The sequence below is a fragment of the Triticum dicoccoides genome, chromosome 4A (genome assembly GCF_002162155.2).
Source record: "Triticum dicoccoides isolate Atlit2015 ecotype Zavitan chromosome 4A, WEW_v2.0, whole genome shotgun sequence".
In the NCBI taxonomy this organism is placed as follows: domain Eukaryota; kingdom Viridiplantae; phylum Streptophyta; class Magnoliopsida; order Poales; family Poaceae; genus Triticum; species Triticum dicoccoides.
Genome location: NC_041386.1, coordinates 736,834,511 through 736,849,617, shown reverse-complemented (window position 1 = coordinate 736,849,617; position 15,107 = coordinate 736,834,511). Strand labels below are relative to the sequence as shown.

General features: G+C 44.4%; 1 protein-coding gene and 1 pseudogene across 1 annotated transcript; both read left to right on the top strand.

Moving 5' to 3' along the window:
• Window positions 1-2,177: 2,177 nt before the first annotated feature.
• Window positions 2,178-4,421, top strand: LOC119288266 (putative disease resistance protein RGA3). The gene is made up of 2 exons (XM_037567896.1): window positions 2,178-2,307; window positions 2,590-4,421. The coding sequence occupies exon 2, from the start codon at window positions 2,616-2,618 to the stop codon at window positions 3,924-3,926; it is 1,311 nt and encodes a 436-aa protein (XP_037423793.1). The 5' UTR covers window positions 2,178-2,307; window positions 2,590-2,615; the 3' UTR covers window positions 3,927-4,421.
• Window positions 4,422-4,511: 90 nt separating this feature from the next.
• LOC119288267 lies at window positions 4,512-7,919 on the top strand (annotated as a pseudogene).
• Window positions 7,920-15,107: the final 7,188 nt, after the last annotated feature.

The following is a 15,107-nucleotide window of genomic DNA, read 5'->3' as shown; positions in this document are numbered from 1 at the left end:
GCCGCGGATGGGTCGAAAGCGGACACAGAACGGACAAAAGTCTGTTTGCTCCCGCGCGCTGGGCCGCCCGGTTTGTACGTTTTACCCCAAACGGACGGGGCCGGACAGGATAGGGTCGCGCGGTGGAGTTGGCCTTGCTACCTCTATAGTGCATAGTATCATAGATTAGTATCATAAGTGGTCTCATTTATTGCCATGCAAGACACATAGTAGCATCACATTTATTATGTTATGATATCTACCTATGTTACTATAACCATCTCTCTCTTCTTTAATTGTCTGCCACATAAGCATGTTTGCGAGTCCCAAGTGCATGATACTAGTTATGTTACCCCCACTATGGCCAGCCTTAGCTTATGATTTAGTGACAGTTCAGACGACCTGCAGTTCATTTATTAGAATATATATAGCCAGGAGCACCACCCATAATTATGTGAAGACCAGGATCACTCTGGAAAAGGAGTTCATCTTCAGTCATTTTTTATCAAGCAGCATATTATTCGTCAGTAACCTGCCCATGAAAAGAGGTGATGCAGGAGTGCCTCTTCACAACTTTCTTGGCCTAGCATAGGTAATGCATTCCACACAGAAATTTCCTCCTTATTATATGATTTCTGGTGTTCAATTTATCCTGGAGCAGTATCCAAGAGAAACAAAAACAAAAACAAAAATGTTTGGATCAACAATTGTACAAGCCTTGGTTGTGGATAAATATGTCTGTTTTTGACTCCTGTTGCTTTGCTGCTGTTGTGGAGTGGCTGCTATAATTCCTGATGAAGCTCATTAAACTGTTGCGAAATTGAAATTATTGCGGACAATCGGTGGTACATGTGGATATTCTCAAACAATAAATAGTTGCTCTCCCACGTTGGTGTTGCCTCACATTTCTTCAGTTTCAGTTTCGTCAGTTAACTTCCTCAGCCTGCTCTCTTCTTGTTTTGTTGCTGCTCGTTTCAGCGTGGTCTCGGCGCTTCTCCCAGGGTCGCTGCGTCCGGGGCGTAACACACCGCACATACAGGTGGCCCTCCATCTACACCTTGACCCCATCGTCACTGGAATACTTGGAGTACTTTGGCTGACCTGCGGGCCCCAACTCCCATATCTTTCTCTTCTGATGACTGCCTTCTCTGAAGCTTTGCACTGCGCTGGTTGACGAATCTTCAGTTTCTTCAGTTCCAACCTGCCCCTGTTGCCCTTCAGCTTCGGCATGATTGGCCAGGGCATGTAGTTTCATATACCCAGTTCAGATTGTGCATGATACATTAGACGAGCCAGTACTGCATCGCATCAGTGGTACCAGATTAATGAGCCTTGCACTGCAGCACCCCATATAAATAAAGTAATAAACCTCTAATTACATGCGTGCTTTGGCTACATGATTCTGTTGTGTGTCGAGTATTGATCTGCACCTCGGCGAAAACAATAGATGGTGTTGTGATTGTGTGCCTTTTGTTGGTTCAGAAAACTTTTTTCCCCAAAACAGTTTTCAAACTATTGCTTCACTAAAAAAATGATGTGCATGTTTCCTCACTAAGGTATCATGTTCAGTCGCTTCTCAATTGTTTATTATTCAACTATCATAAAAGCAGAAATTAATATTGTCAGTATGAACAAAGCTGGTGCAAAAATCCTTTCTATGCATCATGTATAATATAACTTTTCTCAAATTCAAAAATCTGCTTATCTCATAACTCTGGGTTCACTGAAATAATTCACCACGATATGAATTTCTGTTGTATATTCTACAATTGTACTGATGTATAGCAACAAAAGAAGGAGAAAAAGGATAACCAGGTCCGGGTGCCGCGCCTCCTGTCTACTTCATCATAGAGCAAGTGACAGGTCGAAAACAATTTCTTGCATATTCCTGATGAACCGTTAGTGACACAAGTGAGAAAAGTCTTCATTCTTCACAGCAGATGCCGCTTATTGTCCTATCTACGAGTTGGAAAATGATGCATGGTACAGACAACTGTTTGTATGTGCAAGTTGCAGGCAAGACATAGAGCATAGCTTGAATATCGATATCTAAATATTTATTAAGTGAAAAGGAAGTGTTGTCGGCCTATACAATATTTCCACACGAATGTACCAAACCTCACGCGCTTTCCATCTTTTTCCTTCCACTGCCCTTTTCTATACATCTGTTGGATTCCTTGATCTTATCTCCATTTCCTTCCATCCCTTCTCCAGCAACCACGCAATCTCATAGCACACAACAGACCAACACAGAGGCGGCGACAGAGTGAGCAGCAGTATTGTTGCTCTTCACCTATTTGGACAAGAAAAAAATTGGGCGTTGTTGAGGTGAATCCTCTGCTCAATCCTTATTATGTTCCGCTCTTCTCCGGTTGTTCTGTTTTTTTGTTTTTTTAGACACGTTCTGCTTTTTTAGTTGTCCAGTAGGGCAAAGGCCCACTGGGATTTTTTTATATGAATCAAAAAGTATGTACAAAAGGGATGAACAAGAGCTATACAGGCTAAGCTAGTGTGGAACTTATAAATAAAGTAAAATAAAAGGAGGAATTTAAGGTTGTTCGCGTTCTGTTGGTACTTAACCTCTCCTTTTCTCTTTCATATATGCAACAGTTCTTGTTCCTCTAGCCTGCAAGAACATGGCAGAATCGCCGCTTCTCCCTTTAGTGCGTGACGTGGCCAGCAAGGCTGCAGACGCAGTCGTCGGGATGGTGACCCACGTGTGTGGCCTCGATGATGATCGCGGAACGTTGGAGCGCCAGCTGCTAGCCGTCGAGTGCAAGCTGGCCAACGCCAAGGAGAGGAGCATGACAAATGGCTATGTCAAGAGCTGGATGAAGGAGCTCAAATCTGTCGCCTACAAGGCCGACGACGTGCTTGACGACTTCCAGTACGAGGCACTACGCCGCCAGTCTAAAATCGGCAGGTCCACTTCCCACAAGGTACTTGGCTACATCACGCGCCGCAACCCGTTGCTCTTCCGTTTTGAAATGAGCAGGAAACTGAAGAACGTCCTTGAGAAGGTCAATAAGTTAGTTGAGGAGATGAACAAGTTTGGCCTGGAGAAATCTGTCCATAAGGAGGAGCGGCAACATCCTTGGCGGCAGACACACTCAAAACTGGACGACTCTACCATAATCTTTGGAAGAGATGATGATAAGAAGGTGGTGGTGAAGTTGTTGTTGAACCAGCAAGATCAGCGGAAGGTGCAGGTCCTGCCCATCTTTGGGATGGGAGGTCTTGGCAAGACGACTCTTGCTAAGATGGTGTACAATAGCCAGGAGGTCAAGCAACACTTTCAATTGAAGATGTGGCACTGCGTGTCAGACAACTTTGATGCAATTGCTCTTTTGAAATCCATCATTGAGTTGGCTACAAATGGAAGTTGTGACCTGCATGGCAGCATTGAACTATTGCAAAAGCGACTTGAGCAAGTCATTGGCCAAAAAAGGTTTATTCTTGTTCTTGATGATGTATGGAATGAAGATAAGATAATGTGGGAGGATGTATTGAAGCCACTATTGTGTTCTGTTGGTGGCTCACGAAGTGTTATAGTGGTCACATGTCGAAGCAAGCAAGTGGCCTCTATAATGTGCACCATTAAGCCCCATAAACTAGTATTTCTGAGCGCAAATGATTCATGGGAATTGTTTTCAAACAAAACATTTAGCAATGGTGTGAAGGAGCCAGCAGAATTAGTCAGCATTGGAAGGCGTATTGTCAACAAATGTGGAGGGTTGCCTCTTGCTCTCAAGACAATGGGTGGCTTGTTGAGTTCAAAGAAACATGTACATGAATGGAAGGGCATTGAAGCAAGTAGCATAAGGGATAATGATGGAGGAAAATATGAGGTCATGCCCATATTAAAGTTAAGCTACAAACACCTGTCATCTGAAATGAAGCAATGTTTTGCATTATGTGCAATTTTCCCCAAGGATTATGAGTTGTAGAAGGTCTGATCGAACTATGGATGGCAAATGGTTTTATACAAGAAGAGGAAACAATGGATTTAATACAGAAAGGAGAATTCATTTTTGATGAGTTGGTTTGGAGATCCTTCCTTAAAGATAAGAAAGTGCTAGAATATTCGACAATGGTAGTATGTAAAATGCATGACTTAATGCATGATCTAGCAAAATAAGTCAGCAATGAATGTGCAAGTATAGAAGAACTGATTCAGCAGAAAGCATTGTTAAAAGATGTTTGTCACATGCAAATTTCAAAGGCTGATGAATTGGAACAAATCAAGGGGTTATGCAAAGGAAGAACATGCATCCGCACTTTGTTAGGTCCTTCAGGATTGTCACACAAGGATTTTAAAGAGTTGCTACAAATATCATCATCACTAAGAGCATTGCGTTGTCCCCCTTATTCAATTGCCATTTGCAAGGCCATAAATGCAAAACATTTACGGTATCTTGACCTCTCCGTGTCTGACATCGTTACATTGCCAAATTCAATATATTTGTTGTATAACTTGCAAACGTTGAGGCTCGTAGCTTGCAAGGAGCTGCAGAAGTTACCAGAAGACATGATAGGATTGAGAAAGCTCATCAATCTTTATCTCTTTGGTTTTGATAGTCTCAGAAGTATGTCTCCAAACTTTGGTGTAATGAACAACCTTCACATATTGACAACATTTGTTGTGGATACTGGATATGGCCTTGGAATAGAGCAGCTCAAAGACTTGCAACACCTTAGCAATAGGCTGGAGCTATTGAATTTGAGCAAGATAAAGAGTGCGGAGAATGCAAAAGAAGCCAACCTTAGTCAGAAGCAAAATTTAACTGTCTTGGGACCAAAAATTTCATGATGAGCCTAAAGATGTCGAAGAAGTGCTCCAATGTTTAGAACCTCATTGTAATATCCAAAATTTGGAGATACGCGGATATGGTGGTCTACAAATATCACAATGGATGAGAAAGCCTGAGATGTTTAACTGTTTGAAAGAACTCAAAATGTCAAACTGCCCATGATGCAAGAGTATACCAGTAGTATGGCTCTCGGTCTCTCTAGAGATTTTGTCCACAGAAAAGATGGATAACTTGACCACATTATGTGATAGCCTTGATGTGGAAGGTGGAGGACACGTTACTCCTTTCCAAATTTTCCAAAGGTTGAAGAGGATGAGGTTGTTTGAGTTACCAAGCCTCGAGATATGGGCAGAAAATAGTGTGGGATAGCCTTCTGATATCTTGCTAAAGTTCCCGATGCTTGAAGTGCTAAGGATAGAAAATTGCCCCAAGCTTGCAAGTATTCTAGTGATCCCCGTTGTCAGGGATATGAGTATAGTTGGAGTTCACGGTACAACAGTCAATTTCATGTTTATGTGCATCCGTTTGGGCTCTTGGCCATTTCTCGTGGCTTTAACTATGGAGTCTAAGGAAGACACGGCCATGTTGCTTCTAGACGCCCAGCAAATCCAAAGTGAAAGACCTCTTGAAAAACTAGAGTATTTGGCTCTGCGAGGTCCTAGCAGCTTGGACACAAGGTCTGGATTGTCTAGATCACGCCTTATGCCTTGGAAATGCTTTCGGTTTGTGGAAACGTTGATGATTCGCGGGTGCAACAATCTTGTTCGTTGGCCATCAGACGAGCTCGGGTGCTTTGATCGCCTCTGCGTTTTGCGTATTGAAGATTGTGACATCCAGGAGGGGGACATTTCATCGTCTGAGGGGACACTTCCGCTGTCCCTGGAGGAATTGGATATTTCGTTCTGCAAACATCTGGTCAAGTTGCCTTGGAACCTTGGAAATCTGGCCAACCGGATAAGTCTCTATGTGGGTTCGTGTAGTGCCCTGAAAGCGCTGCCTGATGGGATGTGTGGCCTCACTTCTCTTAGGGAATTGATGATATGATTTGCGATTGTCCAGCTCTGGATGAATTCCCGCATGGGCTCGTGGAGCGGTTGCCAGCCATCGAATTCTTAAGGCCTTGTACAATGGGAGTTGCTTAGGGGAGGTGCTTAGAGAAATAAACCAAGCTTTTCTTAAGCATCGGTACTTATTTGTACAGGGTAGACGCTTAACTAAGCGTCTCTACTGTAGAAATAGGCACCGGTACTTCAGAAAAAATCGGTTTCTTTTTCTAAGCACCTCCCATGGTACAGGGCCTAAAGATACATGGCTGCCCGGAGTTGGTAAGACGATGCAGAGAAGGAGGGGAGTATTTCCCCTTGATCTCGTCGTCTATCCCACGTAAGATAATTTTTTATTAGGCATCATGAAAATCCAAGCTGCAAAGTATAAATCAGTATACCCATAACACGAGTGCCCTGGTAAAAAATCAATCTTCCTTCTGTCTAAATAAATTATCTCATATTAAATTCTATGATAACATGGGATGAATCATGTACGTGCAGGTGGGAATCTCTGAAAGCATCCACGTCATGAAGGTCTCACGGGCGGAGCTAGGGGGGACGAGCGGGGGCCACGCCCCCCCTAACCTCTGCGTCGAACGTGGTATCGTGGGACTAATTAGCGCAAGTTACGTACGATTATGAATAATCAGCCCCCCTCAACGATGGATGACTAGAAGCCTTGAAGCCCACGAACGTTGCAGGTTGCAGCCCACCACGAAACACAAAGAGTCAAGTTGTTTTGGAAGCTGACGCAAATGAACATAATTCACCGTAAATGATGTTCATTTACTCCCTCCTTTTCATTATTGGATCCCATCGTTTCGACGCCGACGCAGGCAGGCTGGCTGCGACTACCGCCTAGGGCAGTTCGGCAAAGGGCTGGGCAGGGTCCAGATAGCAGTAGCACAATCGATCAGCGCAGGTGCGGACAGTCGACGAGCGATCGTGCACTGGCTATACTAGTCGATTCCCAAGTGACGAACTAGCCAAGGTTAGCACTGCCTATTACTTTCTAGTTTACAACTTCTACTAATCTCTTTGAACTCTTATCTTGTATATATCAAAATTATACATTAAAATATTAATTCTTTTGGTTGTGACATGTGATGCTAATTCTAAGACTTGTAATTATGAAGAGAAAAATGTGTCAAATACCATAAAGATTAATTCAAATGTAATCTTGTTTTTGTAGTGCAAGAGTGAAACGTTATGATACGATTAAGCTAAGTTGTTTCTTGATCTTGTTGAAATTTTTAGAAACCAACTTTAACCATTGCAAACATAATGATGTTTGTATAGTGTCCAAGCGGTTGGACACTATACAATGTTATCATACTTATTCTTCCGCACCGGATTTTTTATCAATGCCTAAATCCTGTCTCCGCCTCTGAATTGAAGGAGGCAATCGTCGATCCGCCCCCATCTTGCCTTTGTGCGCGGCCGCGACCCAGCCAACCGCCGTACTCCTCGACCGGGCGTAGAGGGGGAAGAGGAAGGTTGGCGCTGCGCGTGCCGTGGCCTTAGGCAATCACCGTCCTCGACCCCAGGGCGCACTCCGGGGCGGTGCTTCGACGGCGTGGGCGGGCATGCAGGAGAGGGAGCGAGATTTACTTGCATTGATGGAGTCGAGAGGAAGGAGCAGAGAATGCGCGCCATGGGACAGCGGAGGCCCGATGGAGCAGCCAGCAGCAGGGACGGTGGGTTCGAAGCACGATGGAATTAGCACCACATGTAAGTTTGGAGTAGTTATTATACACGGCTTAGCTTAATGGATATTCCTGGAAAGTACTCCCGCCGTTCCGATTTACTCATCGTGATTTTAGTTCAAATTTGAACTAAAACCACGACGAGTAAATTGGAACGCCGTGAGTAGTAGCTCCTGCCGTTTTCTACCACGTACCCAACTTCCCTGCGAATATCAATGTATTTGCATGTTATAACCTCATATAGTCACAAGCATCTTGCAAACATTTTGTAACTTTCAGTTCTTTGTTTCCCTTTTTTTTGCCACAGCGGGCTTGGTTGAGCCTTCCCCTTTTTTTTGGCCACAGCATTGCAAATAATATATGTTTACCTTTGTCAACAGAGTTTCTTATGGTCTGCTTCTTCTGATTCCAATCTATGCGTACAGTGGTTGTATTTTTTCTGTGTAGATAGTCAGAGTTATACTGTAACAACAAGCCTTCTTTTCAGGTACATAGACTTGCCAGAGCGAACAATTTTACTTCCGCACAACAGTAATATCGTAATGCGGATGAGATTGTTCCAGTTCCTACAAAGTGCATAAGAATGGGAGCAATATTCTGAGTTTGTGTCTTTTCCTTCATTTGGTTGCAACCTTTGGGAGCCTGACATGAATTATCCTGATACTAATACTACTACAGAGTACAGACCAAAGCAGATTTATTCAGCTCTTGCCCATAACTAATCATCACCAAATTAACTCTTCCGTGAAATCAATGGTAGTAGAATTCCAGTGTACACTACTAATGAGGCCGGCACACTAACTGATTATCATCAGAGCGTGGATATGTATGCGTCGGCGAGCATCTTGCCGAGCCGGACCTGGGCCTGCGTGGTGAGGTGCGTGATGTCGTCGGCAGTGGGGAGCCCCATGGCGTCCACGTACTTGAGCTTCGGCAGTCACTTCCCTGTCAGGTGCTACTCAGAGGAGGACTTGCCGTGTCATGTCAGGTAGTACTTGTCAGAGGAGGACTTGCCGTGTCATGGCAGATTGAATGGCCAGGATAAAAAGGAAACCCAATGGCAGAAGATCTACGGCTGTCAACGTTTATTCATTTCCGTCCTTGTTATTATTTCTATATTGAGTTACTCTCTATAACCTAAGGCTATATATAAGGTATGGTAACTAGAGGAGATGTATCGATCAACTATTCAGCCGAATACTATTGGTTATTATCAATACAACAATACCTTTACATACATACACTATATACACAAGTTCCTCACTGTTCTTTCTTGGTGATTTCATACCTTTCCCCAATTTCTTGTTCTTGATCCACTTCAAATCCATGGCTGATCCATCCGGGATCTGACAAATGGTATTCAGAGCCATCTCCTTCCTCGGCATCGACTTGATTTGGATGAATTTTGTCTAGGGTTTGTGCTTTGCCACTCTAAAATTCCCAGCCCAAATCCCATCCCTATGGCTTACGCAGATCGACAGCGAAGGGAGAAGGTTCCGTTGTGGCTCGAGTCCTTGCCATGTCCGCGGCTCCGCCACCGCTGAAGCTGTGCCACACCGCTCGTCCACAACCTCTCCCTCTCCAATCCGTGCTTTGGCAGGGGATCCTGCTGCATGGACCGCCTTGGTTGCCGCCCATGCTGCCGCCATGGCCGCCGTCAGTGCCGCCGCCCGTTCTATTGCCGTCTGCAACGCTCCTCGGAGCGTTACCCCTGGTGTGGTCACCACCACTACCACCGCTCCGATTTGCGTTCCTGCGGTCACCACCACGTGTACTGCAGCCCTCACCACCTCCGTTCCCACCCCCACAGCGGCAAGTGTCATCGGCGCGCCCCTGCGCAGCCTTCGTCTAGCCAGGGCAGTGGCTCCTTCATATGCGCAAGCCTTGACACAGCTGCCCACCAACTGTTCAACTGAGTGTCCAAGCCATACCGTGATTCAGATCGAACCTCCACAGGTCATATCCACCGCTCCACCATGGCAGCAATGACGCCTACCCACTGTTCGACTGAATTCCGAAGCAGCGCTACACATCCCGATACAAGCAAAGTCAGCAACTAAAATCATGGAGTCGTCACTGCCAACAACTTTGGTCATGCCTGTCACCTCTGCGCACTTGGATGCCCATGAATCCATCTGCATTCCCAGGTCAGCGGCGCTCAACACCATCGTTGTTAGCCCAGAACTACTCGCTAGCACTCGAGTACACTGATAGACGACCGGCGGATGAGCACACACACGTACTACTCACACACTCACTAGTGTATCTCACACACACACACACGTAGTAGCAGTAGTAGTAATGCACAACACTTGAGGCTTGGAGCACACACGATGGTACTAGGAGGAAATGCCTTGTATTGAATCTGAATGGCCTTGAGTTACAACCGGGGGGACTCATGTCCTTTTATAGGTGATTCAACCGACTATGGCAGCTGAGATATTTCTACTGCTGCCCACCTCATCACATACGTGTACCAGCCTAGACACTAGGTACAGCTCAACATTAGCTACCTTAGCTACTAAGCTACGCCTCCTCTATTGCTCAGGAAATTACTACTGCCGTTGCATGCAAGCTGTGACCGCTCATGCTGCTGCTGCCGCCGCTGTAGCCATGCATGCATAGCCATGAATGCATCGGAGACAAGGTTTGACCCAACAATCGTCACTGTCGTCCCAATACAGTCCATGGTGACAAGTGCCATCGTTGAAGAATGCATCGACAAGGACAGTCCGGAGAGGAACATGTCTTTTGTGGCGCCACTATCACGATTTTCTATCAGCCCTGTGTCAGGTGCTTGACGTCGGTTTCCTTCCTGTAGAGATACGACCACCATGGCCACCACCTCTGGTTTGCAGCAGCACAATGATCACTCAAATGGATTGGTGTAGCAAAGAGAAGGGGATACCACAGCCGGATGTTTCACCAACGCCTTCGGCTGTCGGTTGTTTTGTTTGTACCCACGGGTCAACACCTGCACAAGATCTGTGAGCAGCCATTTGAGAGCTAGCTATCTAGTTCAGAAGATATTCAATGCAAATCTTATATTGCCATGGAACCCTGGCATACAATCCGTAAGAGCAGTTACATACGACAAGGGATCGCCATCGTCCAACTTGCCATGCGCGAGCATGTCCTTGTATACCACTACTGCAGGTCCGAGCGCTCCCAGGCGTTAGTTGACTTCCTGCAACGGAAAGCGGTAACTTTCACTAGCGTCGACACCAGGAACGACAAGACCATGCTTGCCCGTGCATGGATCAAAATTCCAGACGAGTACCACGTCGACATTCAGAGGCTATTCTGCATCAAGGGTGGTGGAGAAAGGGACTCCATGGGTGACCTTGCAGCGGCCCTCATCGACCCCACATACAAGAACATGAAGAAATCATTCCCAAAGGAGAAGCACCAGTTCTGGGAGTGGAAGCCACATTCCCCGATACACCTTGAGTACGCGGCAAAGGACGGGTATGTTAGCTACGAGTTGTACCGTAGAATCCTAATCATCAAGAATGTGCTACGTCACCTCCACCAACAACCAGTGAAAGAAAGACTCCGCCCACGTAAGAACAAAGACGAGGGATCTTCCAGTGGTTGGAAGCGCTGGAAGGGAAACAATGGTTGGTAAATTGCGAGAAAATGGATGTCTACATTAAACTAGTAGGATCGTGCCGTGATTGATTGATCTGCCATGATCGAGGGATCGGGTGCGTGGCACAACTATTATGATAATTTAGGTTGAATGAACCCATATTGTAAATCTGTTTGTTGTTGCTCAAAGATGTTGTCTGTATTGTATTACTATTTTACGTTTCAACTTTGAACACAGTGATGTGCGTGTCTAAATGCAATTAGTAAGTTATGTCCCAGTATTGAGCAAGCATATATTGTATCCATGACCATAGAACGAGAGATATGCCGCACAATATTGTATTATAATTTTCATACTCAACCTTTACAAGATGCATCGTGCATTTACAAGAATATGTGATGGTATTGTTGTAAACTTTCAGTAGAATGCTTATTCAACATTGGCATGAACAATTCATAAATATTGCAGAAGAACATTCGGTACACAGATGCAAGGGACAAGAACTTTGTTACTTTGACCACATTGAAAAAAAATTAAAATCACACAACACAACCATTTCACATCAAACACCGCTCCGTCCATTCACAACATCCTTGCTATTGCACACAGGTTACTCTCAGTACACCAGTTCTTCACAATGCCACAAAACTACACTACCGTGTGCAACTGACCTATGTACAACCGTGGCTCTCTAAATGTCAACTCAACCCATGCCTCTGGTGCCACGCACCCGTGACCCTAGAGACTTCACACCTGTGCATCCACAACCGTGCCTCTGTAACCAAATATTCGGACCGATGCCTCTGATGCCATACATCCGTGCCTCTAGACACTTGACAGCAGCAAGAGGGTTCAAAACCATGCATCCACACAACTGTGCTTGTACTGACTGCACTTCGGTGCCTCCGAAGTAACTCTAGGATCACGACGTGCCTCACATGAAACCCACAGTAACTTTACGTGCTCCGCGCGCGTGATCACCCGTGCAACTTTGGTGCTGCACATGCGCTCGTCTCAGTATACTCGTGCCTCTGCACAACCGTGTCTGTACTGACTTCATTTCCGTCACTAGTAGAAAAACACCTAATAGTCCCGATTCGTAGGGGCCTTTAGTCCCGGTTCATGAACCGGGACTAATGGGTCGTTACTTATACCTCCACCCATTAGTCCCGGTTCAAACATGAACCGGGACCAATGTGCCTCCACGTGGCCCTGTGCGCCGAGCCCAGTCAGGGGGCCTTTGGTCCCGGTTGGTGGCTCCAACCGGGACCAAAAGTCAATTTTTTTTACAAAAGTGGCTGCTTTAGGGGTTTTGGGGATTATTTTTAGGTTGTTATTAACTAGCTAATAGAGAGAAGTGTCCTCTCTTATATCTTCGTCCTTGGTTTATCAACGCTGCTGCTATGTTCATTGCACTCGCAGATATAACATGCTCATGCATGCTCGCATCATACATCATCATATATAATAACAAGTCCTACTAATCATGCATCATCATACAACTTCTACTCGTTATTAATAATAAGTCATACGATCATCATCCTCATAGTCATCGAACCCAACCCTACATAATTGTTCTTAGCACATGATCATCAGTATCTCAGGTAGGACCTAAACACCCTTAAGGTAAAATAGCATAAAACAATATAGACCCTGACTCTCCATTATGAAGAATGGCGATCATCCTGTCTCCAATTCTTGCCCTTCGCTGCTTATTGCTTCCAAGAAGCTCCTTACGACTGTCCATACATTTTTTCCATTCTTTGATTGTTATGTCTCCACTTCTTTTAGAAACCCGGTATGGACAGTTGAGATTCGTAGGACGACCTGGTTGTATGTTCAAAACATGAAGGCTACCATGTGTATACATCAGATGAGGCACACAATCATTCGGGATTATCTGTTGAAAAACATAGTAATAACTTCGTAGTTAGCAATGATGTACTAGTTCTAGAAGTGTGCAAAAAGATGCACGGATGTTGTAATAGTAAAAAATAATCTTACCAGGGTATCTCCATGGTAGTTACCGTAGTTCAACACGGTCACTAGTGGCACGTATTGACCATAATGTTGAGGAGTTTGATTGTAGATATTGTAATTCTCAAGATCAGTACAAAATCCGACCACATGATTTTTCTCCTGATAAGTTAATTCGGAGCCTTCGGTGTAGTAGGTTCTGTCTACCATCTTCCGCACATTCTTTGAAGAATGAAAATAAGTTGTCAATGGAGATAAGTTGTCAACTATTTTGAAATAAACAATATAAATTACTTAATAACTATGTTAAGCTCACATGGGGGGAGAATTGGAGGTGTCTCCACAAGGACCCAAATCGAAGGTCTCTCTTGCTCGATTGTAAGATCACCAAGATCCATGGTGACAAGCATACCCTCATCAAGACCATACATCTTGCAAAGTGCTTCAGAATTTTTGCAACCAAAATGGGTTACACTCTGAGCATTGTACAGGTTTACTTGAAAATCCACACCATGATGGGTACTTAGGATAATTTTTTTGGTTTCGAAACTTTCATGGTCTTCAAAACCCATCCTCTCCAAGACATAGCGTCTTGCAAAACATGGGATAAGCTAGTCGAATTGGAAAAGATGAAAAATATTGTCATGATTAAAATAGTTGAAGTCATGATTAATTACGAAAAAAACTATTGTCATCGGTTGCGTACCGTATGAACATCGAAGGTCTCCTCGAGCTTAATGCTGAAGCGACGATCTTCGTCCAGCTCAATGAACCTATCGCAGATACCTCGGTCGTCGTGGCACCAGTCGCACTCCCCCGGGCGGTTTTCGTCGTCCGATGAGTACGACATTTCCGGCCTATGTTCATAATTCAAATATTAAAGTAGATCATTATTATTAATCACGGGTTGACTATCGGTGATGTACGTAGCTCCTCCTTTCATTCCCGAGTACATTATTACACGAAATTGTCTAGCACACGGGAATGAAGGAGAACTTATCCAATATGAGCATTCAATAAGCAAAACCAAATCATAAACTAAGCAAAACCAAATCATAAAATAAAGTAGTATTCAAATTAGCATGCATTCAATAATTATAAGCAAAAGTACATCATCTCTTGGTCTCCGTACATCGTTGAATATTATCACTAATATAGCATCACTAATACAACTAGAACTGTAGCGCCCCACGGGTATCGATGCGGGCGGTGGACACCCGAAGATAAGGAACCATCACAGGATCATAGCTCCAGTGAGATCCCTGAAGAACCTGCCAGGTATTGTCGAACCTGCCCTCCAATGCAACCATGTAGCGACGGACGTGCTCGTCCTCCTCGCTGACACGCTGACGTACCACCTCCGCGGTGTCCGGAAGCCTCGGCACTGTCACTGGCCCACGCGACCGCCACCAAACAAGGATCGGGTCAACAACGGGCTGCCTCCTCACCAACCTACGTCCCCCGGAAGGTAGCACCTCTCAATACCAGTCCGGCGGAACCCAGTCCCGAACATGGCCCTCATCAAGCAAGCCTCCACCGCCGAGTCGACGACGACGAGGATGCGGGATAGGCATCGCCGACGTCGATGCGGGAACTATTTCTATATATAGTTAAATAAAGTAGTTTTATTAATTAAATCATCTAGCTAGTTCAACTACTAAACACTTACTATAAATAAATAAAGTAGTACTTACTAAAAACAAACTACTTCTATATATAGTAAAATAAAGTAGTTTATTAAATCAACTAGCTAGTTCAACTATATATGAAGCACTTACTATAAATAAAATAAAGAAGTACTTACTAAAAATAAACTAGTATTTTTCTAACTAATTATATTAAACACTTTCTCTTCTTATTTTTTTCCTTTTTCTAAATACTATGAACAAAAAAATCATTAAAATTCTATAAACAAAATTACAACAGAAAAAAATCATAAAGATTCTATGAAAACAAAAAAATCTATGAACTACACATCTAAATTACTACACATCCA